General features: G+C 44.1%; 1 protein-coding gene across 7 annotated transcripts in view; it reads right to left on the bottom strand.

Annotated features, from left to right (window-relative positions):
• ABCB1 (ATP binding cassette subfamily B member 1) overlaps nucleotides 1-26,190 on the bottom strand; it is a 116,043-nt gene that overhangs the window by 35,069 nt on the left and 54,784 nt on the right. For all 7 annotated transcript variants that reach the window (XM_061585614.1, XM_061585616.1, XM_061585613.1 and 4 more), the window contains 4 exons: nucleotides 9,372-9,485; nucleotides 7,822-7,932; nucleotides 6,057-6,182; nucleotides 1,368-1,571 (listed from right to left, as the gene is read on the bottom strand). In XM_061585614.1, coding sequence (XP_061441598.1) covers nucleotides 1,368-1,571; nucleotides 6,057-6,182; nucleotides 7,822-7,932; nucleotides 9,372-9,485 — 555 coding nt within the window. The remainder of the gene's footprint in view (nucleotides 1-1,367; nucleotides 1,572-6,056; nucleotides 6,183-7,821; nucleotides 7,933-9,371; nucleotides 9,486-26,190) is intronic.

Raw genomic sequence — 26,190 nt, 5'->3', positions numbered from 1 at the left:
CTTTACACCAGGGGTGGTGGACCATTTCTGGCTCACAGGTACCTTTCTTGGCCATCTCTCTGGGGGCTGCATGCCAGGGGTGGGCGGAGCCAATACAACAGTGGCTGTGACCAAAATGCCCGCTTTGGCCAAACACACTTTTGTTTTGGCTCCACCCATCACTGGCATGCAGGTCCCAGAGGGCTGGCTAAGAGGGATTGCATGGCCACCCCACACTCACTCTCACACAAGTAGACACTTTTCCTGCATAGAGGCAATCTCTATGTAGGAATTCTGAAGCATGAAGTGTCAGCCATCCTGGAAAATTTCGTGTGAATAATGAGTAACAAATTTATTAAATAAAGAATAAACAAGCATGGTATGTGTATTTTGCTTGCTGAAAATACACCATGTGTCAATAGCTAGGAAAATACTTGCACCAGGCATTTTAAGAAACATTTTCTTTTTGGGTTTTGCTTAGATAGGTTCATCTATATTTAGGAAAAAAATGTATGAAAACAGACCCATGGCCAACACACCCAGGAAGATGAGAAGGAAAAAAAATACTCAGATTACAGTACACTGTTGAAACACTCTCCTTTCAAACAACAGAATTTTAAAGAATTAAAATATGACTGTATTTAAACTCTGACAACTGATTTTAGTAAGAAAATAAAGCTTCATAAATTTTGACCCAAGAATCTTTCTCTAGCAATATCTGCTGTGCAGCCCTAACTGTGTATAACTGAAATGAATGCACAAGTCCATCCACTAGTACCTTTGCCCCCAACTTTCTCTCCGCTTGTCATCCCCATTCAGCGCTGCACACATTGGATAGCTCCTTGAAAGTTAAGGCTAAAACCTGGAGTGGATTCACTGCTCCACTGATATTGGAGCCAGTAGCCTCCACTGTCCCCGATGTGTTGATTTTTCAATTGTAATCTCCTTAGGGCAGGGGCTCTCTTTGTTTTTGTCCCTTTTGGAAGCACCATGCACATGGTGCTCCATAAATAATAAAGATCTTCTATTTGAAGTCTTTACAGGTTATTTTAGGCTTCAAAAAAAATCTCCCACAAGATTTTGTCAAACTGTATCTTAAATACAGGTAGTGTGGATTCTTTTTCCAACCCCCTTTGTAATACTTTTTTAAAGGTGCAGCCTTTCCTAATCTGGTGCACTCCAGATGTTTTGAACTACAACTCCCATCAGCCCAGGCCAGCATGGGCAATGACCAGGGATAATGGCAGCTGTAGTCTAACAATATAGTGAGAGCATCAGGTTGGAGAAGGCAACCCTAGTGCAATATTTCATTCTGCTTGATTTTTCAGTTTTAACATGTCACTTAAGGCATTAAAATAAGATAAGCGGATGATATCGTAACTTCTCACATTTGGCAGTTTCATGATGAAGTCATAGGCATTGGCTTCTTTGACAGCTTTTTCCATCTCTTCCATGGTGACATCTCCACGACCATATTGAATGTTTTCTGCAATTGTCGTAGCAAACAACACAGGCTCCTGGTTCACCACACCTATAATCTCCCTCAGATACCTTATGTTCAGAGACTTAATATCCTGCTCATCAATGGTAATCTAAAAAGAAACACAAATACAAAATCATCCAGCAGAGTTCCAACTGGAACTCAGAATAAATATTGGCAAACCATCAGAAAAGGAAAGTGGGAATTAAAAGTAAAAAGATTATCATGAGCTTAATACAAAGACTAGAAAATGGAGTAGAAGAGAAGGGATTGTTTAGACAGGAATATAGGGGAGAGAGTGAGTAGTACGGGCATGATCAGGCAAGGCTGCCAGATAACAGTAACTGCAGTAGTCAGCTGCAAGGTTTTTAAGGAAGAGAGGTATACACATTTGAGATAAGCCTGCCAAAGCAAAAAACCAATAGGGGGGAGGAAAAGATTGTCCCCTTTTCCTAGTCAAGGAGGACAGAAGCATATAAAGTAGGGGTGTTTAAACTGTCTTTCGCTTGAGGACTGGATTCACCATCGGCCAACCCTATGGGGGGGGCACATTTATTTATTTATTTATTTTATTTAACTTGTATACCACTTTATATTTCAAAAAATCTCAAAGCGGTTTACATTTCAACAAAAATCAATATAAATTCTGCACTCAATACAGTTGCTAGTAATAAGAAAAGCAATAACTCACATTTTAAGTAAGCATAATTGAGCAATAAATCTCTAAACAATGTACAGTGCACATGACAATGGTGGGTATGGTTGCTCCACACTCTTGCATGCACATTCTTACACACATACATGGTACACAGCCCCCCCCCCCCCCGGTCCTCAGCTGATCCATGCATATCAGTGGAGGGTTTATGGTCCCCTCTTTGCTTATCAAATGATCAATCTTATGATTGGGCATTGCATCGACTTTTTTTTCTTGCCACAAAAATTGGTGGGGTCTTGGGGGATAGTGTAGGTTCCTGAACAGGGGGTGAACCACTCCTTATGTAAGGAAACAGTTGAGGGTAATTTAGCTTGGAGTTTTGCACTGGGGGAGAGATGAGTATAGAGGCGTGGGAAGAGAGACCCAGGAGGAAGAAGAGCTAGTACCACTCTCCCCCCCCCCCGAAGACTTCCTGGCAGTCTCTCTCAAGAGTTTGGATGGTGAATAAACTCACCTTGCAATTGATTCTAAACATGGTCTTCTCTGTTGTAGCACTCACTCCACACCATACATTTAAAGCACATGGCATCCCCCAAAGAACCCTGGGAACTGAAATTTGTGAAGGGTGCTGGGAATTGTAGCCTTGTGAGGGGTAAACTGCAGTTCCCAGGATTCTTTGGGGGAAGCCATAAGCTTTAAATGTACTTTAGGTGTATGGTGTGGATGTGGAACTCCCTCCTTAGAGAGTTTTGGATGTCTCCTTCCTGCTGAAGCTTGGTGTGAACTGCTAAGGCTTTTTTATATTGCCAAGCTTTTTCTGCAGAGCAGAGTTCTGTCTCCCAGTTTTTATGCTGAAATGTTTTATCCTGCTCTTGGTTTTATTGCATTATATTAGTTTCATCTCAATTTGAACTGTTTTTACTAACATTTACACTGTTTTGTGGCATTTTATGTATTTTACCCATTCTTTTGTAAGCAGCTTTGAGTTTATTTATTATGAAGAATAACAGACACGTTCCCTTGAAATATTTGACTTTGTTTGGAGATCTATGTAATTTTAGTCATCTCAAAAAGGATATTATAGAGTTGGAAAAGGTTCAGAAGAGGGTAACCAGAATGATCAAGGGGATGGAGCGACTCCCTTATGAGGAAAGGTTGTAGCATTTGGGGCTTTTTAGTTTAGAGAAAAGGCGGGTCAGAGGAGACATGATAGAAGTGTATAAAATTATGCATGGCATCGAGAAAGTGGATAGAGAAAAGTTTTCTCCCTCTCTCATAATACTAGAACTCGTGGACATTCAAAGAAGCTGAATGTTGGAAGATTCAGGACAGACAAAGGAAGTACTTCTTTACTCAGCGCATTGTTAAACTATGGAATTTGCTCCCACAAGACACAGTAATGGCCACCAGCTTGGACGGCTTTAAAAGAAGATTAGACAAATTCATGGAGGACAGGGCTATCAATGGCTACTAGCCATGATGGCTGTGCTCTGCCACCCTAGTCAGAGGCAGTATGCTTCTGAAAACCAGTTGCCGGAAGCCTCAGGAGGGGAGAGTGTTCTTGCACTCGGGTCCTGCTTGCGGGCTTCCCCCAGACACCTGGTTGGCCACTGTGAGAACAGGATGCTGGACTAGATGGGCCACTGGCCTGATCCACCAGGCTCTTCTTATGTTCTTATGAGTACTTTCTTTACTGTCTTTACCACGGCCCCTACTCCAACTCTTGCATGTCTTGTCCTTCTGATCCTTGCTCTTCCTCCCCTTCCTGTCTAATTTTCATAGATTGTTGGATGAGTTTCAGTCGGTGCAGCTTGAGGAAGTTGACAAGATGCTTGGACTGGTGCGTGCAACCACGTCAGTACTCGACCCTTGCCCTTCTTGGCTAGTTAAAGCTAGCCGGGCTGGAACTGCCGGCTGGGCCAAGGAAGTGATCAATGCTTCCTTGAGTGAGGGAGTTGTCCCTCGTTGTCTCAAGGAGGCTGTAGTGAGACCTCTCTTGAAGAGGTCGTCCTTGGACCCAGATAATTTGAACAACTATCGACCGGTAGCGAATGTTCCATTTCTAGGCAAGGTCTTGGAACAGGTGGTTGCCAGCCAGCTCCAGGCGCTCTTGGATGAAACCGATTATCTAGATCCGTTTCAATCCGGTTTTAGGCCCGGTTTTGGCACAGAAACAGACTTGGTTGCCCTGTACGATGACCTTTGTCGGGAGAGGGACAGGGGGAGTGTAACTCTGTTGATTCTCCTTGATCTCTCAGCTGCTTTTGATACCATCGACCATGGTATCCTTCTGGAGAGACTCGCGGAGTTGGGAGTTGGGGGTACTGCTTGGCAGTGGCTCCGCTCCTACTTGGCGGATCGTCTCCAGAAGGTAGTGCTTAGGGAACATTGCTCGATACCCTGGACTCTCCATTGTGGAGTCCCTCAGGGATCGGTTCTGTCCCCCATGCTTTTCAACATCTACATGAAGCCTCTGGGTGCGGTCATCCGGAGTTTTGGAGTGTGTTGCCATCAGTATGCTGATGACACGCAACTCTATTACTCCTTTTCATCTGCTTCAGGTGAGGCTGTTGATGTGCTGAACCGTTGCCTGGCCGCGATAATGGACTGGATGGGAGCTAATAAACTGAAACTCAATCCAGACAAGACTGAGACGCTGTTGGTGAGTGCCTTTTCTGCTCAGATGGAGGATGTTCATCCTGTTCTGGATGGGGTTACACTCCCCCTGAAGGAACAGGTTCTTAGTCTGGGGGTTCTTTTCGACCCTTCCTTGTCACTCGAGGCTCAGGTAGCCTCAGTGGCTCGGAATGCGTTTTACCATCTTCGTTTGGTAGCCCAACTACGCCCCTATCTTGGCGGTGACGACCTCGCCTCAGTTGTTCATGCTCTAGTGACCTCTAGATTGGATTACTGTAATGCACTCTATGTGGGGCTGCCCTTGAAGACGGTTCGGAAGCTGCAGCTAGTGCAAAACGCAGCAGCCAGACTACTGACGAGGACCAAGCGGTCCTCACATATTACACCTGTTCTGGCCCGTTTGCACTGGTTGCCAATTTGTTTCCGGGCCAGATTCAAGGTGCTGGTATTGACCTATAAAGCCTTACACAGTGTGGGCCCGCAATATCTGATGGAACGCCTCTCCCGCTATGAACCTACCCGTACACTTCGTTCGACATCTAAGGCCCTCCTCTGAGTACCGTCTCACCAAGAGGCTTGGAGGGTAATGACAAGATCTAGGGCCTTTTCGGTGGTGGCCCCCGAATTGTGGAACAGTCTCCCTGAGGAGGTACGCCTGGCGCCTACGCTGCTATCCTCTCGGCGCCAGGCTAAAACCTTCCTATTCTCCCAGGCATTTTAATATATTTCTATGTATTTTACTGTTTTAATGTTTTAGCTATGCTAATATCATTTAGTGTTATTATGAATTTGTATTTTTATCTGTGATTTTGTTCATTTATTGTATTATTGTATGTTGTACACCGCCCAGGGAGCCATTGGCTATGGGCGGTTTATAAATGAAATTAAATAAATAAATAAATAAATAGATTGATTTACTTGTATTGTTTCTTTATATGCTCTCCTCCCATCTTTAATGTATGTTAGTTTGTATCTGTGCTTTTGTACTGTTGTTGCTCATATATATATCATTTTTTTAAAGCAGAGTATAAAGTTTTTTAAATCAATACATTCTGTGTCTTGTCTTATATTCATATGTATTTCATTTGAAGCCATCTCAGAATATTCAGAGATGCTCTCTCTCACCCTCTCTCTTCACACACACAGTATTCCAGACATTACTTACAATGAATATTCCAGGGCAAAAACAGGAGATAAGATTTTTACACCCAGTTTCAAGAAGCTACCCTTAATGTGACATTTGAATTGACAGCGGTCATGCAACCAGCTAACATCTTTCACGGGCATTTAGATCAAGTATCTTACCATGCCTTTCATAGGATCATAAAACCTCTGTATCAACTGGACAGTTGTACTTTTCCCACAACCGCTACTGCCTACTAAGGCAACTGTCTGGCCACTGTTAACCTTCAGATTCAAGCCTTTTAACACCTGAATGAGGAAAAAAAGAAAGAAACTCAAGCTACAATTAAATGTCTCCTGCTTTGCAATAGTTGTACCATGTATCCATGCTCTTAGAATGCATGGTCATGATACATGCTCAAAGAAAAATGGATGACAGTGGAACACATTTAAAATGTGCAGAATCAGCCACAAGTTCCACTGGTACAGGCATCAGTAATAGCCTTGAAGCAGCGTTCCTGGTCCAAAGTCAATATCTGCCTGCTATGCTGGGATCAGAACCCAACATCAATGGGGGTAGACAGGTTTTCCCAAGGAAGTAAAACATTTTACTGAATCTTTCTGATGAGCTGCTGTCTCAGTGCAAGAGCTCATGTGACTAGACCATTGGACAGAATGGTGCAATTCCATTTGACCCAGCCTCTATAGTTTGAAACCCCTTCCCACTACCCACCAAGGGCCAATCTCCACGAGTGGTGTTCTGCTGCACTTCTGCTCCTTGTTTGCTTGCCAGTCACACAGCATATGCACCAAACTTGTAGTAATACCACCACGGCTGACCTGTGATTTTTGAATTCTACTTTTATGCTGACTTTTAAAAAATGTATTGCATTTTTCTTTTGCGGTGGATTTCCATGTGAACCAGCCATACATTATTACCGTTACCAGTGACTATGATTCTGCATAACTGGTTCAGTATCACTCCCCTGCCCCCCATAATTCTTCTACGCTACATCTTTAACTTTGGAGGGTGGAGGTGGGAGTGACTCTGTGGGAATAAGTTTTATTCTTCATTTTATTCTCAACTCTCGATCATTTTTTTTTGTAGGGGGATGCTACTTCTCAATCTGTATGTACGTAACTGCTTAATTTTAAAGTCCTTTCCCGGAACTTTCACTTTTAGCCAAGGGAGGGGGAAGTTTGTGATTGTAGGAGTAGTAGATTGCAATTGTGGTGCTAGTTTAGATGGACCCTCAATTGTGGTGGTAGTATGGATGGATCCCCAGAAACAATCTCCCCCTTTCCCCCCAAAGGTCCTTGGTGAGAGGTGGGGTTGTCCCTCCCCCTCCAGTCATTTCTGGAGATCTAGCACAGTGGGGAAAAGAGCGTGGCTGGGAGTCCAGAGTCTGTGAGTTCAAATCCCCGCTCCTGTCTCCTGGGTGTCAAGGGCCAGCTAAAGATCACCCCCACAGTGAATGGCTCAGGGGTTACATGCCCTGCCACCTGTGTAGCCATGGGCAAGCTGCATAGCCCCAAGGAGCCCATTTGCCCCCCAGCTGGCAGTTGCAGACAAGGAAGGGGCTGGCTTGGGCAGCTGTGGCAAGCTGAGCAGGCCCTAGCCAGCTGGGGAGGACTAGCCTTAGAGGGAGGCAATGGTAAACCCCCTCTGAATACTGCTTACCATGAAAACCCTATTCATAGGGTAGCCATAAGTCGGGATCGACTTGAAAGCAGTTCATTTCCATTTTCAGCCTTTTCCTTTTCCCTTCATTAATTACACATTTTAAACACCATTCAGAGTGTGTACTGAATGTTCCCTTCATATTTACACACTAAATTCTAAATGGGCTCCTGCTGGGAGGAAGGGCGGGATATAAATCAAATAATAAATAAATAAATGGCAGTAGTGGGAAATTCTAAATGGCAGTAGAGGGAATTCATAGAGTACCTCAACATCTGGCCTTGATGGATAATTGAAATGTACATTTCGGAAATGCAGGTTTCCTTTAATTTGGTCAGGTTTGTAGCCAGTTTCTGAAAAACTATCAATTTGAGGTTCCTATATAAAAGAAAATAAGATACAAATAAAAAAAGGTCAGCTTATTTCTCTTAAAACTTGAAAGCAAAAAAAAATCTTGGATTGCAAGTTAACATGCAGAGACCTTGACATAATGTTGTATTCAGCCCACTACGCATTCATGCAAGATGCCATTCTAGACATGATGCTAAACATGTCTTTAGCAACCCATTTTTGAAAAAATAAATAGCAGATGCATCCCCCTCCATTTTAAATCAGGAACTCAGCTCATGCGAAAGAGGTTTAACTCTTTCCTCACCACCACAGTCCCAACTAACACCCCTCACCCCCATTAGCTGGGAAGGAAAGTTCTCATTGGGAGATTTTCTCCCAGTGCCAACACCAACATCAGGGGAGGGGTATTTTTCAGAAGGGAAAGGTTACATTATTACTACATTTACTACAGTTATATCCCACCCTTTCCTCCAAGGAGCTCAAGGTAGTGTGCACAGTGCTCTTCCTCTTCATTTTATCCTCACAACAACCCTGTGAGGTAGGTTAGGCTGAGAAGCAGTGACTTGCCTTGATATTGATTATTTGTAAAAGCCCCCACATTGAATGCAAAGACACATTGAATGCCGCATCTAGTTTGGTCCTCATCTATGGATGCATGCAGCACATACTATTCCCACTCATTCAAATGCTTGTTCTGTCCCCAATTTCTTCCTTATTTCATAACTACTCTGTCTTACGTTATCTCTCAAAAGAAGACCATGTATGAACTGGATTGATTATTTCAAGGTAGCAACAGGTAGGACAAACTATGCTCTCATTTGGCCAGATAGTATTGATTCTTAACCTTTCAGTGCTATTTACTGTTATTTTGTGATCTACACAGCTAGTCAGTGAACATTAGAAAGAAACCATTAACAATATATGTGATGGCTGGGAGTCAAAGAAGTACTTTAGGCACACACAATAATAATAATAATAATAATAATAATAATAATAAATAATAATAAAATTTTATTTGTTAGTTGCCCATCTGTCCGAATTAACGGACACTCTGGGCGACGTACAGCAAAATAAAATACAATATAAAACATATACAATCACTGTATACCCAGTGAGGTTTTTTCCCCTTTGAATAGCAGACCCCCACACTGCATCAGAAACAGAGTTTGGAAAAGTTACTTTTTTGAACTACAACCCCCATCAGCCCAATCCAGTGGCCATGCTGGCTGGAGCTGATGGAAGTTGTAGTTCAAAAAAGTAACTTTTCCAAGCTCTGATCAGAAAGTGCTTTCAAGTTCCCTTTGTTTTGGGTGTGGTTTGCCACGTGACATCAGGAGCTGTGCAAACCATGGAACTAGTCTCATTGTTCTTTGGATCCTAACCAATGATGATTACAAACTTATAACAGATCTCAGACTCTCTGGGTCTCTATCATTTTGAGCTATGGCTCTGAAAAGGATACTTACATTGTCTATGATGTTGAATATTGCATAAGCAGCCCCCCTTGCATTAGCAAATGCTTCTAGGTTTGGACTCGCCTGACCAACACTAAATGCTCCAATTAGCACAGCAAAGAAGACCTAAATGGGAATATAGTCCAAAATAAGAAGACAATATATTTCTGAATCCTCATTCATTTTAGCCAAACATGTATCTTAGCGGTAATGTGCCTGAATTTCAAGCAGAAATGTATCTACTAAATAACAAAAACCAAGGGCGCTTCCAGACTGTCAGTATTTTTCAGGTGGGATTCCATCACATACCGGTAAATTCAGTTTGCGCAATTAAAGTGGTTTTGGAGCTTCTGCACAACAAACCCTCTTATGGCAAGGGAAGTGATGGGAAAGGGTGAGATGACAACTGCTTGATGGCACACCATACTGAATAACCTCCCAACCAACAGCTATGAATGAATGTTCAACAAACAACTGGCGTCTTAGAACCTCCCCACAAACAAATCAGGATGAATGGTCAATAAATGGGTAGTCTGGAAGTGACCAATGATGAAGGAAACATAATTGATATAGAGCTTTTATTCATAGCATAAGCTCAAAGCAGTAGTTAAAACAGTAAGTGGTATACGAAAGAGTGCAGAGCCTATAACTGGTTTCAAAGACCACATCACGGGTTCATAAGGTAAATTTTGCTGAGATGTCCCTGCAGTTCTCTAATTTTGTTCCCACTCTCTGCATTTTGGTTGGCTTGTTTTTATGAGTGTAAGAGGCATGAAAAGATCGGCTTTCACACTTTCTTTTTTTAAGGAGGACACATGTTTCTCACTGCAGCATACTTTCAGCTTTTTTGTATTTTATGTTATTTTTTAATAAGGCAAGAAGCCAAAGAACCACATAATGACATGCACCCAGGGAGGCTTTAAAGTGATGCTTCTTGAACAGCAGCTAATTCCCATGCAGCACGCAAACCACTTTTGAAATGGGAATTTTAAAAGCAGATTTGTGCAATACAACACGGGAATCTGCTGTTCAAAAGAACCAGAGTTCACTGTGTTCATGCTAGAACTTGTGTACCTTTGGCTGAAATCCTATACCCAATTATTTGGGAACCAGCCTAATTTAATTCAAAAGGGCTTGCTTATGTTAAAACTTGTATAAAATTGCATTGTCAAGTGACTGCTTAATTCTTACCCTCCAGACCCTTTCTATCCTTTAAATTATTGATCTTATCTTTCCTTTCATTGAGATCATTATCTGGAAAATAACCTATTGGGCACAATCAGAAGAAACTCCCAGAAACTCCTAACAGCCCAGTCCAAAGCATATTCACTTAGAAGTGAATCCCACTAAGTGTACACATGATTACTTTCTCTAGAAATAATATTATACTCCCAAATAAAAAGATTGGTAGACAATTTAAACAACAACAAAAACGACATACAGATAAGTGGCAACTTTATTTGTTGTCTACCCAAAAAGAATGCAATCCACAGAATGTTATCTCTGCTAAATCCCATTAACACTGAATATGTTGCGTTATTTAGATCTTTACGAGGAAAAGGTCCCATTGCAAAACCATATTTTTCTATTACCATCAGCTAAAATGCCACACTATGCTTAGAAGATCACTAGATAGCTCCCTGTCACTTGCTTCATTATGCCCTAAGACTAAGAGGATCCTGCTCTGGAAAATCCACAGTAGAAACCTGTGCCAATGTCCAGGCTCCAGAGCCAATCTGGTAGCCACCATCCCAAGAGCCTTCACCTGATCCTAGGATCTGATAGGCTTGCATGGCGTCTCAATATCAACCAGTGAAAATGAGGAAACTTATATTGGGAGGACCCATTGGTTCCTCCCCTCCTAGTTTATCAAACCACAGCCAACTATTCTGTTTAATCGCAAGAAAAACCTCTTATGTCTAAAAATATTATTTATGAGCCCTAAAACAGTTTAATATGTTTTAATATTTTCCTAAAGCCTGGCTCCAAAATTTGGAAGGGAAAAAGGAAGAGGACTAAAAGCACTGTGTATTTCCCCTACACCAAAGTGATATCCTTTCATTATGTGCCAGCAAGCGAGTGGGAGTAATGCGGAGCCTCCCATATCATAATATACCGCACTTTCCCCCCCTCCCTTGCTTAATGCTAGGCTGCACAATACAAGGAAGCCAGTGCATGTGTCAGGGGATAAACCAGAACATACTTGGCGTCACTGGACAGGGAACTCGAGTAGCAAGTTCAGGCAGGGTCAGAAAAACCAAGGACAATTAGGCAGCAATACAAGCAAGCAGACAAGGCAAGTACAGACATAGATTAGTGGAAAGCAAAGCAAAGTGATTAACAAATACACAGGTCCAAAGGTACGCTCTCAAAGTGAAAACACAGTGCACAGATAGGGTCATCATCAAGAGGTGGCATGGTTGGGCATCTGAAGAGGGCCTGCAACCCCAGCAGGGACCCACTAATGAGAGCCCCTTGGGCCTGCTGCAATGAGGACATAGATTCACTGGGGGGTGGAGGGTGTCTTGCCCAATGGCTCTCCAAAACTTGGAGGAAAATAGGAACACAGGAAGCTGCCTTATACTGAGTCAGACCATATCTAGCTCAGCATTATCTACACCAGGTGTGGGGAACCTTTGGCCCTCCAGATGCTGCTGAGCTATAGTGACCAGAGATGATGGGGGTTGTTGCTCAGCAACATCTGGAGGGCCAAAGGTTCCCCACACCTGGACTACACTGCCTGGCAGCAACTCTTAGGTTTCAGAAACAAGACACTCCCATATCTGGAGATGCCAGAGACTGAACCTGGGACCTTCTGCATGTAAAGCAGATGCTCTACCACTGAGTTACAGCCCTTCCCTATAGTGGTGTCCCTGCCAAGAGGCAAGGTGAAAGAGCTGCCTCAGGATGGCAGAGGCTGGAAGCCATTAAAAGGATGGCAAGAACAGAGTAGGAACAGATTGGGCCAGGAGGATCTCCTCCTTTGCAAGCCACATTGACATGGAGCCAAATAAGAGCACTGAAGTGCTCATCACAGCTCCTGTTCATCTGGTGAAAAACAGAAAAGCACCCATTGCTGCATCAGGCCACAAAATTTCCACGTACCTATAGCCAACAGATATTTCTAGCAAACTTTAAAAAACGGGGAAAGTGGGCAGCTATAGTGAATGCACTAGGGGAGCAGGAGACCTGACCTCCTCTCTGAGATGTTGTACTGTCGCACAAATTTCTAAAAATGCCAACACAATTTGGGTTGGTCTTTCACAGTCCAATCCACTTCCTGTGTCGCTTGGAAGAATTTGCTAACATGTGCCTCTGAGGAAGAAGGAAGAGGGGAGGGGAGGAAGAAGGGAGGAGGAAGGGAGAGTAGAGGAGAAGGAGGGGAAAGGCAGGTCTGATCATTTGCATGCTTATTGAGTTCAATGAGATTTTCTCCCGTGCAATCATGGTTAGAATAGGTAAAACTGACCACGGGGGAGGAGAAGGGGGAGGGGAGCGGGAAGAAGGAAGGGAGGGGAGAGGGGAGAGGAAGGAGGGGGAGGGGAAATTAGGGGATTGGAAGGGAAGGGGGAGGGGCAAAGGAAAGCAGAGGGAAGGGGCAAAAGGGAGGTGATGGGAGGGAGGAGGAGGAGAGGGCAGGTTTGATCATTTGCTTATTGAGCTCATTGGAATTTACTCCTGTGCAATCATGCTTAAGATAGGCAAAACTGACCATGGGGGAGGAGGAGGGGGAAGGAGGGGATTGGAAGGTGATAGGGGAGGGGGAGGGAAGGGGATAGGGGAGGGGAGGGGCAAGAGGGAGTGGATAGGAGAGAGGAGGAGGGAAGATTTGATCATTTACATACTTTTTGAGTTCAATGGGATTTACTTCTATGCAATCATGGTTAGGATAGGTAAAACTGACCTGGGGGAGGGGCAGGGAGGGCAGGAAGAGGGAAGGAAGGGGAGGGGGAGGGGAAGAGATTGGATGGGTGGGCACTGGGCAGAGGGGAAGCCCTTTTCCTTTCCAAAAGGAAAACATTGTGAACAGTATCATTCTATTTCAGGGTTTCCCCCACCTTTTTATTCTACAGCAGGCACATGTAGTCTCCCACCCAAATTTAAACCGAAGCTGTCACTGGCCACATCCACACCAGACCTTTATTCCACTTTATGGCTTCCCCCAAAGCACCCTGGCAAGTGTAGTTAGTGAAGGGAGCTGAGAGTTGCTAGGAGATGCCCTGTTCCATTCACAGAGCTTCAATCAGAGCTGCTGACTGTTTAACCACTCTAGCCACTGGAAATCTATCAGGGGAATAGGAGTCACCTCTCAGCACCCTTCACAAACTATACCTCACAGGATTCTTTGGGCGAAGCCATGAATGTCTAAAATGAAATAAATGTCTGGCATGGGTGTGGCCCCCTGATTAGCAAAGCCAAGCAGCTGTGAGTCTGGCTTTTAGAACAGTGACAGTCGGATCTTACTGGACATGCCCAGGCTTATCATTGACTTCAATGCTAAAATTCTTAAATTAATTAAAAGTCAGACAGGCATTTTTTTAACTTTTAAACTGGGTGAGTGAGCAGAGAGGAGTTAGTCTTTCTCAGCTTTGCCCACCAGGGTACTTGGTTCAGCATCATGGTAGATCTGAGGGTCGGGGAGGTGGGGTCGCTGTGGTCTATAAGAGTTCCATCTCACTCATCAAGCACCATGTCCATGCAGTTACTGGCCTGGAGTGTTTGCACCTAGTGTTGGGTCAGAGGGACAGATTGGGAATCTTGTTGGTGTACCACCCACCTTGCTGCCCAACAGCTTCCCTAACTGAGCTGACGGAGGTGGTCTCGGAGGTGCTGTTGAGATCCCCCAGACTACTGGTACTGGGGGATCTCAACATTCACGCTGAGGCTACTTTATCCGGGGCGGCTCAGGACTTCATGGCTTCCATGACAACCATGGGGCTGTCCCAATATGTCAGCGGCCCAACACATGTGTCGGGGCATACTCTAGATCTCGTCTTTGCAACTGGACATGGGGATGGTGATCTGGATGTGGGGAGTTTTACATCTCTCCCGTTGTCATGGACAGATCACCACTTGCTGAAGTTTAGACTTACAGTGGCTTTTTCCCTCTGCAAGGGTGGGGGACCTATTAAAATGGTCCGCCCCCGGAGACTAATGAATCCTGAAGGTTTTCAAAGGGCTCTGGGGGATTTTCCGGCTGATAAGACTGGCGCTCCTGTCGAAGCCCTGGTTGAACTGTGGAATGCGGAGATGACTCGGGCTGTTGATACGATCGCTCCTGCGCGCCCTCTCCTGTGTAGAGCTCATACAGCTCCGTGGTATATCCCTGAGCTGAGAGCGATGAAACAAGATAGAAGATGGCTTGAGCGGAAGTGGAGACGAACTCCCGATGGATGCAATCATGCGCTGGTAAGTGTTTCCACTAAGCAGTATTTAGAAGTGGTGAGGGTGGCGAAAAAACAATATTTCGCTGCCATTATTAGGTCATCTCTTTCCCGCCCAGTGGAGCTGTTCAGAGTTGTCCGACGGTTACTCTATACTAGCCCTCAGGACATGGTAGGGTCATCGATGGTCCGCTGCAATGAGTTCGCTGGACACTTCCAGAATAAGATCTTATGCATCCGCCGGGACTTAGACTCCCAGTTTATAGCAGATGATTCGAATGAGGCATCCGGAGCGCAGTCTTGTCATGTTTTATTGGATGAGTTTCAGTTGGTTCAGCTTGAGGACGTGGACAAGGTGCTTGGACAGGTACGTGCAACCACTTCGGTACTAGATCCTTGCCCCTCTTGGCTAATAAAAGCTAGCAGGGATGGAACATCTGGCTGGGCCAGGGAAGTGATAAATGCCTCTTTACGAGAGGGAGTGGTCCCTGGCTGTCTGAAGGAGGCGGCAGTAAGACCACTCCTGAAAAAACCTTCCTTGGACCCAGAAAATTTCAACAGCTACAGACCAGTAGCAAATGTTCCATTCCTGGGCAAGATCTTGGAACGAGTGGTTGCTGGCCAGCTCCAGGCACTATTGGATGAAACTGATTATATAGATCCGTTTCAATCAGGGTTTAGGCCCGGTTTCGGCACTGAGACAGCCTTGGTCGCCCTGCATGATGACCTATGTCGGGAGAGGGACGGAGGGAGTGTAACTCTGTTGATCTCCTCCTTGATCTCTCAGCGGCTTTTGATACCATCGACCATGGTATCCTTCTGGAGAGGCTTGGGGAGTTGGGAGTTGGGGGTACTGTTTGGCAGTGGTTCCGCTCCTACTTAGCGGGTCGTCTCCAGAGGGTTGTGCTTGGGGAACATTGCTCGACACCGTGGGCTCTGCAATGTGGAGTCCCGCAGGGTTCGGTTCTGTCTCCCACGCTGTTCAACATCTATATGAAGCCGTTGAGTGCGGTCATCAGGAGCTATGGAGTGCATTGCCACCAGTACACTGATGACACGCAGCTCTATTTCTCCTTTTCATCCTCTTCAGGTGAGGCTGTCAATGTGCTGAACTGTTGCCTGGCTGCGATAATGGACTGGATGAGAGCTAACAAACTGAAGCTCAATCCAGACAAGACTGAGATGCTGCTGGTGAGCGGCTTCCCTGATCGGATGGTGGATATACACCCTGTAATGGATGGGGTTACACTCCCCCTAAAGGACCGGGTTCGTAGTCTGGGAGTCTTTTTGGATCCCTCCCTGTCACTTGAGGCCCAAGTGGCATCGGTGGCATGGAATGCTTTCTACCAGCTTCGGCTGGTAGCCCAGCTACGTCCCTATCTGAGCAGGGAGGACCTAACATCAGTCGTACATGCTCTGGTAACCTCACGACTGGATTACTGCAATGCGCTCTACGTAGGGCTGCCTTTGAAGACAGTTCGGAAGCTACAGCTTGTCCAAAATGCGGCAGTCAGATTAATAATGGGGACCAGGAGGTCGGAACACATAACACCTGTTCTGGCTCGCTTGCACTGGCTGCCAATAAGCTTCCGGGCTAGATTCAAAGTGTTGGTTCTAACCTATAAAGCCCTATACGGCGCGGGACCACAATACTTGTCGGAACGCCTCTCCCGATATGAACCTGCCCGTACACTACGCTCTACATCGAAGGCCCTCCTCCGAGTTCCGTCTCATAGGGAGGCTTGGAGGGCGGCGACAAGATCTAGGGCCTTCTCAGTGGTGGCCTGTGATGTTCCTATATTAATGTATATATGGTAAGTGTTGGTTGTTTAGAAGATACATGGTAAGTGGAGTGAAAGAGGAGGGGGAGTGAATGGGCAGTAGAATGCTAGATGATTGGCTGAGTGTTTAAAATGGCTGAACGTATAAAAGGAAGAGTGAGAGTGGAATCTGGGGGGAAGAAGAGAAAGAGTGGGTTGTTTGGTGGGGTTGAGAGAGTTGTTTGCCAGGAGAGAGTGGAGAAGGAGGGGGGTGGAGTTCGGATTAGTATTGAGTAAAACCATATGCTTATGTGCCTTAAGAAGAAATCTTGTTAATCTTGTTAGCTTTGTTATCTTTAATAAATACTTAATTTGGTTTACCAAAGGCCTGATCCTTGGCTGGGGTTTCACAGACCAGAAGGGAGGGTAAGGTAATGACCAAGGCTGAAGGGGAACTGTAACAAATGGTGGCAGCGGTGAAGAGAATAACAATACCAGTATTCAGAGTCTCTGGGAATACTAGTATTAGGACATGACTGGTGGTTGCCTAGCAGGGGGATCTGTTGAGATCTGTGCTAGAGCGGGGAGAGAAACAATAAAATAAAGGACAGTCCGGACTGGTGGAGTCCCTGGTGGTGCCTAGTGACAGGCAGTAGCCACGCGCAGGTAGGAACCTGACAGGGAGAGCCAGGGAAGGGCGTCAGAGGTGGTGGGAGCGTTGGGATATGAACCAAAGAGAGTCCCAAAGACACGTGGTGACAAAGGAGACTACATCACAGGTGGTGGCAGTAGCGGTGGGATACGAACAACAGAGAATCCAGATACGAATACTAGAGAATCCAGAACAGTGGTGTGGCAAACAGAAATAACAAAACAAGATTTCTTGTGAGAGTGACTGGCAAAGAGTGTGCGGCAAAGAGTGAATGAACTCAAACACCATGGCTGAATACATAAAAATGAAAAGAGAGGAGCTGGTGGAGAAGTGCATAACATTCAATTTACCTCACGAGGGTAAAGGGGTAGATGAATTGAGGGTAGCACTTATAGGATTTGCTACTGCCCAGCAAAAACAACCTGTCAGAGAAGAGACCCCAGAAGGATACTTAAGCAATCCCGCTTATATAGAGTACTTGAGAGAGAAGTTAAGATGGGAGGCTGAGGAAAAAGACAAGCAGAGGGAGTTGGAAACTGAGAAGTTGAAGATGGAAACTGAGAGAATGAGAATGGAGTTTGAGGAGAGGGAGAAGCAACGAGCAGTGGATGCCGAATTACAAGTTTCATTCTGATGAAACAAGAAAGGACAGAGATGGAGCAAAAATAAAAATTACTCCAAAGGACTTTGCTGTCTATGAGCCTGGTCAAGATCCTCAAATTTACCTCAGCACCTTTGAAAAAGCAGCTCAGTTGTAGGGGCTACCTGAAGATAAATACATGCAGTATTTATCAAACCTGATTAAAGGGGAATTGGCTGAGGTATACCAATATTTCCCCTCAGACAGGCCTGTCACCTATGCTGAATTCAAAGAAGCAGTGTTTAAAAGATTCAGACTGGGGCCTGATTATTTTAGAAAGCTTTTCAGAAACTGCCAGATACAGACAGGGAGGTCTTTCGTGGAGCTGGGGGCAAAACTGATGGACATATTTGGGAAATGGCTGACAAAGCTCAGTCTGTGGAGGAGGTGAAAAACCTCATGATATTGGATCAATTATACCATCAGTTACCACCAGAAATAAGGCTCCTGGTCAAAGACCGTTCCCCTACATCGGTGCAGGAGGCCGCAGAGATGGCGGATCACTTCGCCTCCAATAGAACTGGCTGGGTGGGGAAAACATCAAGAGATTTTAAACCCAGACCATATAATGCTGGCAGAAGGGATGTGGTACCACAGCGAGTGAGTCCTCCAGTAAAATCTGAAGGGCACAGGACACCCCAGAGTGGATCTGTGTACCCTAAAAGTGAGGAGAAATTATGCTACAAATGTGGTAGACCGGGGCACCTACGTTTTCAATGTGAGGTTGCCAACCCCATTAGTAATCCTGCTCAGACAAGGGCAGTGAAAACAGAGTCCAAGGCTTTAGAAACAGCGAAAAAGGTTCAGTTTTGCCAGATAAACTGGACAGAAGTAACAGACCTTGATTCAATTCTGAGAAAGGAAGTGAGAGTACAAGGGGCAAATTATTGGGCATTGCTTGATACTGGTGCCGCTCAGACATTACTGAGGCCAGATTTAATAAAATCTGAGGTAATATTACCTCAGGAAACTGTGACTATCCAAGGAGTGAGGGGTCAACCAGAAAGTTTGCCTGTGGCCCTGGTGGAAATGACTTGGAGAGGCCGAGAGGGCCGATATAAAGTAGGCATTAATGCCCAGCAATAAGAACCAGTAATACTGGGAAGAGATGTAATGGGCGCCCAAGGAAAGATCTATGTAGTGACCAGACAGCAAATTGGCAGAGAAAAAGAAGCCATATTAAGGGGGGCTGAAACAAACAGGGTGGAATCTGTTAACCAGCCTCAGGTCACCATAGCAACCACTAGCAGGCCTGCTGAAGGAGACAAACTGTATCAAGTGGTCTCTGATAAGAAAGAAGCAGAGCAATTCAGGGAAGAGCTGCATAAAGATATAAGTTTGAAGCAGATAAAGGAACAAGCTCTGACCCAACAGATTCCTTTCACTGACAAACTGAGGAATCAAGTTGTATGTGAGAATGGGATTTTATATAGACGGTGGATGCCTGCTGAGAGAAAGGATGAATGTGAACCGGTGAAGCAATTGATAGTACCTAGCAAATACAGAACCAGATTGCTAGAGGTAGCCCACGATGTCCCATGTGCAGGACATCTGGGAATAAAAAAGACCAAGAGGAGATTGGCGGCACACTATTATTGGCCAAACATCTCCAAAGATGTAAAACAACATTGTCTATCTTGTGGAATATGCCAAAAGGTGGGAAAAAGTGGAGTAAAGACTAAGGCACCCTTAAAGCCCCTTCCTATAATTGGACAACCCTTTTATAGAGTGGGAATAGATTTGGTGGGCCCTTTTTCCAAACCCACAAGGCATGGCAAGAAATATCTAGTGGTGGTGGTGGATTTTGCCACCAGGTACCCAGACGCAGAAGCACTGAGATCTGTAGAAGCCCCTGTAGTGGCAGAGGCTTTATTAAAAATCTTTATGAGGCTGGGTTTCCCTCATGAAGTGCTGACGGATCAAGGCAGTGTATTCATGGGAGAAGTGATGTAATGTATGTGGAAATGTTGTGGTCTAAAACATCTAAAGACCACTACTTACCATCCCGCCACTAATGGGTTAACAGAGAGATTCAATGGCGTTTTGAAGGGCATGATCAGAAGCTATGTTCAACATCACCCACAAGACTGGGATGAATGGTTGGGATGCTTCTTATTTGCATACAGAGAAGTCCCTCAGGAGTCAACAGGCTTTTCACCCCTTGAACTCATGTTCACTAGAAAAGTGAGGGGACCTTTGGAACTATTAAAAAATTCATGGGAAGGAACCCTGGGAGAGTACAAAACATCTGTAGTAGATTTTGTATTGGAATTCTGCAATAAATTAACATCAATGATGGAAGTGGTGAAAGAGAATCTCAGTCAAGCTCAGCAGAAGCAAAGTTACTGATATGACAGAACAGCCAGGGAACGTGTGTATGATGTGGGAGATATGGTTATGGCGTTCATACCCAAGAAACATGACAAATTACAGGCTAACTGGGAAGGACCATATACCATCAGAGAAAGGCTTGACACAGTGACGTATGTAATCACCACAGACCAATTAAACAAAAGCAAAGTGGTTCATGTAAATATGTTAAAGCCTTACCATACCAGGGATGCACAGGTGTTGCAAGTTACCTTATTCCCTGAGGGAAGTGGGCCTGAACTTCCAGATTTGGTACAGGAAAGCAAAGACAAAGGAGGGGTAGATCAAGTGGAATGGTCAGAGGAGGTGAAGGAGGAAGTAAAAGAAGAGATTCTGAGAGTTTTGAAAACCTATAGGAATCTCTTTAGCAACAAACCTGGCCAAACCAGTATAGTTATACATTCCATTGATACTGGAGATCATGCCCCAATCAGATCTGTTCCGTACCGTGTGAATGGGAAAGTTTTGAATGAGATCAAAAAGGAGGTGGAAGAGATGCTGGAATTAGGAGTGATCATGGAATCCATCAGTCCCTGGGCCTCAAGTATTGTCCTGGTTCCGAAAAAAGATGGAACGACAAGGTTTTGCATTGATTATCGGCTAATCAATAAAATTACTGTCCCAGATGCGTATCCTATGCCTAGGGTAGACGCAATGTTAGAGTTATTGGGGGCAGCAACCATTATCTCTACACTAGATCTCTGTAAAGGATTTTGGCAAATGGAACTAGACGAGCAATCCAGAGCCAAAACTGCCTTCAGTACACCAGATGGGTTATATGAGTTTGTGACCTTACCCATGGGACTAAGGAACTCACCAAGTTCATTTCAGAGGCTAATCAATACTGTGTTGCGAGGCATGTCAGATTTTGCAGTGGCCTATATCGATGACGTAGCCATTTTTAGCAAGTCGGTGCCTGAGCATGTCCACCACCTGACAACAGTATTGGAGGCCTTAAGAAAAGCAGGCCTCACAATAAAAGCTAAGAAATGCCAGTTTGGACTAAAGGAAGTAATCTATTTAGGACATAAGGTGGGGAGTGGGAAAATCACCCCCTTATGGAGCAAGGTGGAGGCAATACAAGCGTGGCCAATCCCCTTAACCAAAAAACAAGTAACGGCATTTCTGGGTGTGGCTGGATTTTATAGGAAGTTTGTGAGAAATTCTGGGGAAATAGCAACCCCCTTGCATGAATTAACAAAGAAGAAGTGTTCTGAGCGTGTGGTATGGACGGATGAATGTCAGAAGGCTTTTGATTTACTGAAGCAAGCCTTGTGCCAAGGACCCATATTAATAGCACCAGACTATGAGAAACCATTCATCGTGGCTACAGATGCGTCGGACCTGGTGCTGGGAGTCGTCTTGCCACAGGAGAGAGAAGGCACCAGACATCCAGTGGCGTACCTGAGTCGCAAGCTGACGCCGAGGGAGAAAAACTATTTGTCGGTCCAGAAGGAGTGCCTAGCGGTCGTGTGGGGACTGAACAAGTTGCGCCCATACGTGTGGGGACGAAGATTCACGGTAACAACGGATCATCGGGCCTTGTTATGGTTGCAGACTATGAAAAACCATAACACTATGCTGCAGAGGTGGTCCTGGGCCCTACAGGACTATCAAGTGGACTTCCAGTTCATCAAAGGCAAGGACAATGTACTGGCCGATGGACTTTCCAGGCAAGTGGCTGGGACTGCAGTGACGTGACCAGACAGAGGAACAAAGAAAGACATTTTCCCCATAGAGACTTGTTTATATTGTTAACGCGACGTATAAATCCTGGAACAGGAATAATACTCTGCCGTTGTTTAAGGGGGGGGAAATGTGATGTTCCTATATTAATGTATATATGGTAAGTGTTGGTTGTTTAGAAGATACATGGTAAGTGGAGTGAAAGAGGAGGGGGAGTGAATGGGCAGTAGAATGCTAGATGATTGGCTGAGTGTTTAAAATGGCTGAACGTATAAAAGGAAGAGTGAGAGTGGAATCTGGGGGGAAGAAGAGAAAGAGTGGGTTGTTTGGTGGGGTTGAGAGAGTTGTTTGCCAGGAGAGAGTGGAGAAGGAGGGGGGTGGAGTTCGGATTAGTATTGAGTAAAACCATATGCTTATGTGCCTTAAGAAGAAATCTTGTTAATCTTGTTAGCTTTGTTATCTTTAATAAATACTTAATTTGGTTTACCAAAGGCCTGATCCTTGGCTGGGGTTTCACAGACCAGAAGGGAGGGTAAGGTAATGACCAAGGCTGAAGGGGAACTGTAACAAATGGTGGCAGTGGTGAAGAGAATAACAATACCAGTATTCAGAGTCTCTGGGAATACTAGTATTAGGACGTGACTGGTGGTTGCCTAGCAGGGGGATCTGTTGAGATCTGTGCTAGAGCGGGGAGAGAAACAATAAAATAAAGGACAGTCCGGACTGGTGGAGTCCCTGGTGGTGCCTAGTGACAGGCAGTAGCCAAGTGCAGGTAGGAACCGGACAGGGAGAGCCAGGGAAGGGCGTCAGATGGCCCCCGAATTGTGGAACAGTCTCCCCGAAGAGGTGCGTATGGCGCCGACATTGTTGTCCTTTCGGCGCCAGGTTAAGACCTTCCTCTTTGCTATGGCATTTTAATATGTAACTTGTTTTATTTTTAAATTCTGTTGTAACTGTTTTTGATTCCTTGTTTTTATATATGTTTATGCTGTATTTATTATGAGATTTTGAGATGTTTTGTATTTTTATATTTTGTTGTACACCGCCCAGAGAGCTAACGCTAGTCGGGCGGTATAAAAATCTAATAAAATAAAATAATAAAATAAATAAATAAACTGCAGAAGATGACGTTCAGAGTATGGGGCAAGGTCAGTAATAGGATTACATGTACTCTGTGAACATGGCTGATTTTTAATTAATTTCAACAAATTATGAGAACTCTAAAAGTACAAAAGGGGTTTGTTTTTCTCTCTCTCTTTTTACACTTTGAACTCTTGATTCTCTCTGATTGTTCTGTGTTTCGCAATGAAAATTTAGAGGGTTGTTAGGCAAGCGTTTCTGAGTTCAGGACTATGTTTTGTGAGGTTTTGTTATAAAATGAGCTTATGGGAAGCATCAGAATGCCATCGGGGGTATTTTCAATTTAACATTGCAGAATGTAAAAAATCCATGTTGGCTACAGTATACAGCCACAAGAGTGGCTGTATAACAAATAGCCCTCCCCTACTACCATATATGGAGCAAGAAATGCCAGATGTCCAAGCTGGATTTAGAAAGGAAAGAGGTACCAGTGTTCATATTGCAAACATAAGTTGGATAATGGAACGGACCAAGGAATTTCAGAAGAAAATCACCCTGTGCTTTATAGATTACAGCAAAGCCTTTGATTGTGCAGATCATGAATAACTATGGAATGCTTTAAAAGAAATGAGGGTGGCACAGCATTTGATTGTCCTGATGTGCAACCTATACTCTGGACAAGAGGCTACTGTAAGGACAGAATATGGAGAAACTGTGATTGGTTCCCCATTGGAAAGGGTGTGAGACGGGTGTATTTTATCACCCTATTTCTTTAATCTACATGTAGAACATATACAGAAAGTGGGATTGGACCAAGATGAAGGAGGTATCTGGAGGGAGAAATATCAATAATTTAAGATATGCAGACAATACCATACTACTAGCAGAAACCAGTAATGAGTTGAAACAAATGCTGATGTTAAAGAGGAAAGCACAAAAGCAGGACTACAGCTGAATGTCAAGACTAAAGTAATGACAACAGAAGATTTATGTAACTTTAAAGTTGACAACAAGGACATTGAACTTGTCAAGGACCTTGTCATAGCCATTAACCAAAATGGAGACAATAGTCAAGAAATCAGAAGAAGGCTAGGACTGGGGAGGGCAGCTATTACAGAACTAGAAAAGGTCCTCAAATGCAAAGATGTATCACTGAACACTAAAGTCAGGATCATTCAGACCATGGTATTCCCAATCTCTATATATGGATGTGAAAGTTGGACAGTGAAAAAAGTGGATAAGAGAAAAATCAACTCATTTGAAATGTGGTGTTGGAGAAAAGTTTTACGCATACCATAGACTGCGAAAAAGACAAATAATTGGGTGTTAGAACAAATGAAACCAGAACTATCATTAGATACTAAAATGATGAAACTGAGGTTATCATACTTTGGACACATAGTGAGAAGGTAGGATTCACTAGAAAAGACAATAACGCTGGGAAAAACAGAAGGGAGTAGAAAAAGAGGTAGGCCAAACAAGAGATGGATGGATTCCATAAAGGAAGCCACAGACCTTAACTTACAAGATCTGAACAGGGTGGTTCATGACAGATGTTCTTGGAGGTGGCTGATTCATAGGGTCACCATAAGTTGAAATCGACTTGAAGGCACATAACAACAACTACTGCTGCACTCCCTCCAATTATTTTTCAACAGCATATTGTCTCTGAACATGCAGGATCCCTTTAATCATAATGGTTTGCAACCTTGGCAAGACTATCCTTTCATTCAGTTTTGTATTCCTCTATGAATGCCATCTAACACAATAGGTGTCTCCACATCTTGTGGAAATCAGTTCTATAAACTGATTATGCATTATGAGGAGGAAGTACCTTATGTGGTTTGTACTCAATCAATTGCCAGTCAATTTCATGAAGCTTTATACGTCAGGGCTTTCCCAGAGAGTGTACCTTATGTATGTTAGTAAAAAGACAGGAGGTGTTTCAGGAACCCAAACAGCTTGGGCCACCACTGTTAGGAGCTCCAACAGGAGTTAACCAGCTTGCCAGCAGCTGCTTTATGCAGAGTCAGGCTGTAGATCAGGGATTTGGAACCTGTGGCCCTCCAAATGTTGTTGGACTAGAACTCCCATCATCCTGACCATTAGCTATGGTGGCTGGGGTGAATGGGAACTGGAGTCCAATAGCATCTGGATGGCCACAGGGTCACTGCTGCAGCCAAAAGGAGCCAGGAAGCTCAAGTGGTCTTCACATAGCACAGGGCAGAGTGAGTCCAATGAGTGATTCCTGATGGAATGTCACTTGAGAAGTCAACTGAAGACTTGCAAATGGCATAAAAGCAAAGACCTAATTTTTGTCTTGTGGTAGCTGCAGAAAAAAGTTGGAGCACAGGTGCAACACTAACAATTTTTTTCAAAATATTCAGTTTAACCATTATTGCCACTTACAAAGGTGACTCAGAGGTGACATGATAGAACTGTATAAAATTATGCATGGCATGGAGAAAGTGGACAAAGAAAATCTTTTCTTGTGTACATCCAATGAAGCTGAATGTTGGAAGATTCAGGACAAACAAAAGAAATTACTGCACACAGCACATAGTTAAACTATGGAATTCGCTCAACTATAGAATTCGCTCCCATAAGAGGCAGTGATGTACCTCAACTTGGATTAATTTAAAAGAGGATTATCAATGGCAACTAGCCATGATGGCTATGCTCCACCTCCATAAGTGGAAGCGATATGCTTCCAAATACCAGTTGCTACAAACCGCAGGAGTGGAGATTGCTCTTTGCACTCAGGTCCTGCTTGTGGGTTTCCCATGGGCAACTGGTTAACATAAGAACATAAGAACAGTGGTTGCCCACTGTGAGAACAGTATAGTGGACTAGATGGACCAATGGCTGATCCAGCAGGTTCTTATGTTCTTAGATGTTTTAGAATACAATTCCTATCATCCCTGGCTCAAGTTGATGAGAATTGTTCCTAACCACTGCGTCACACTTGCTCTCTCTGCATAAAACAATTTCATTTTTTTATTTTGTTGTTTTGCTGTTTGCCACTCTGGGCTCCTTTGGAACAGCAGGATAAAATTCTAATACATCATTTGTTTCTTTATTATACAGAAGCTTCTATGGGTCTACCTTTGTGCCAGTTCATATACTGTTAAGTATACATGGCTCCATCCTTTATTTTTGCATTACAAAGACCCTCATCCTCATTTACTTTAATAAATGCTGAATTTCAGGGCAGAATTTGTTGTTCTTTTTGCAAAAGAAAAACTAAAAATCATTACTT

This window comes from Rhineura floridana, chromosome 10, assembly GCF_030035675.1.
Source record: "Rhineura floridana isolate rRhiFlo1 chromosome 10, rRhiFlo1.hap2, whole genome shotgun sequence".
Lineage (NCBI taxonomy): Eukaryota > Metazoa > Chordata > Lepidosauria > Squamata > Rhineuridae > Rhineura > Rhineura floridana.
Note: the sequence above shows the minus strand (reverse complement) of the source record. Positions and strands in the feature narration are given on the sequence as shown.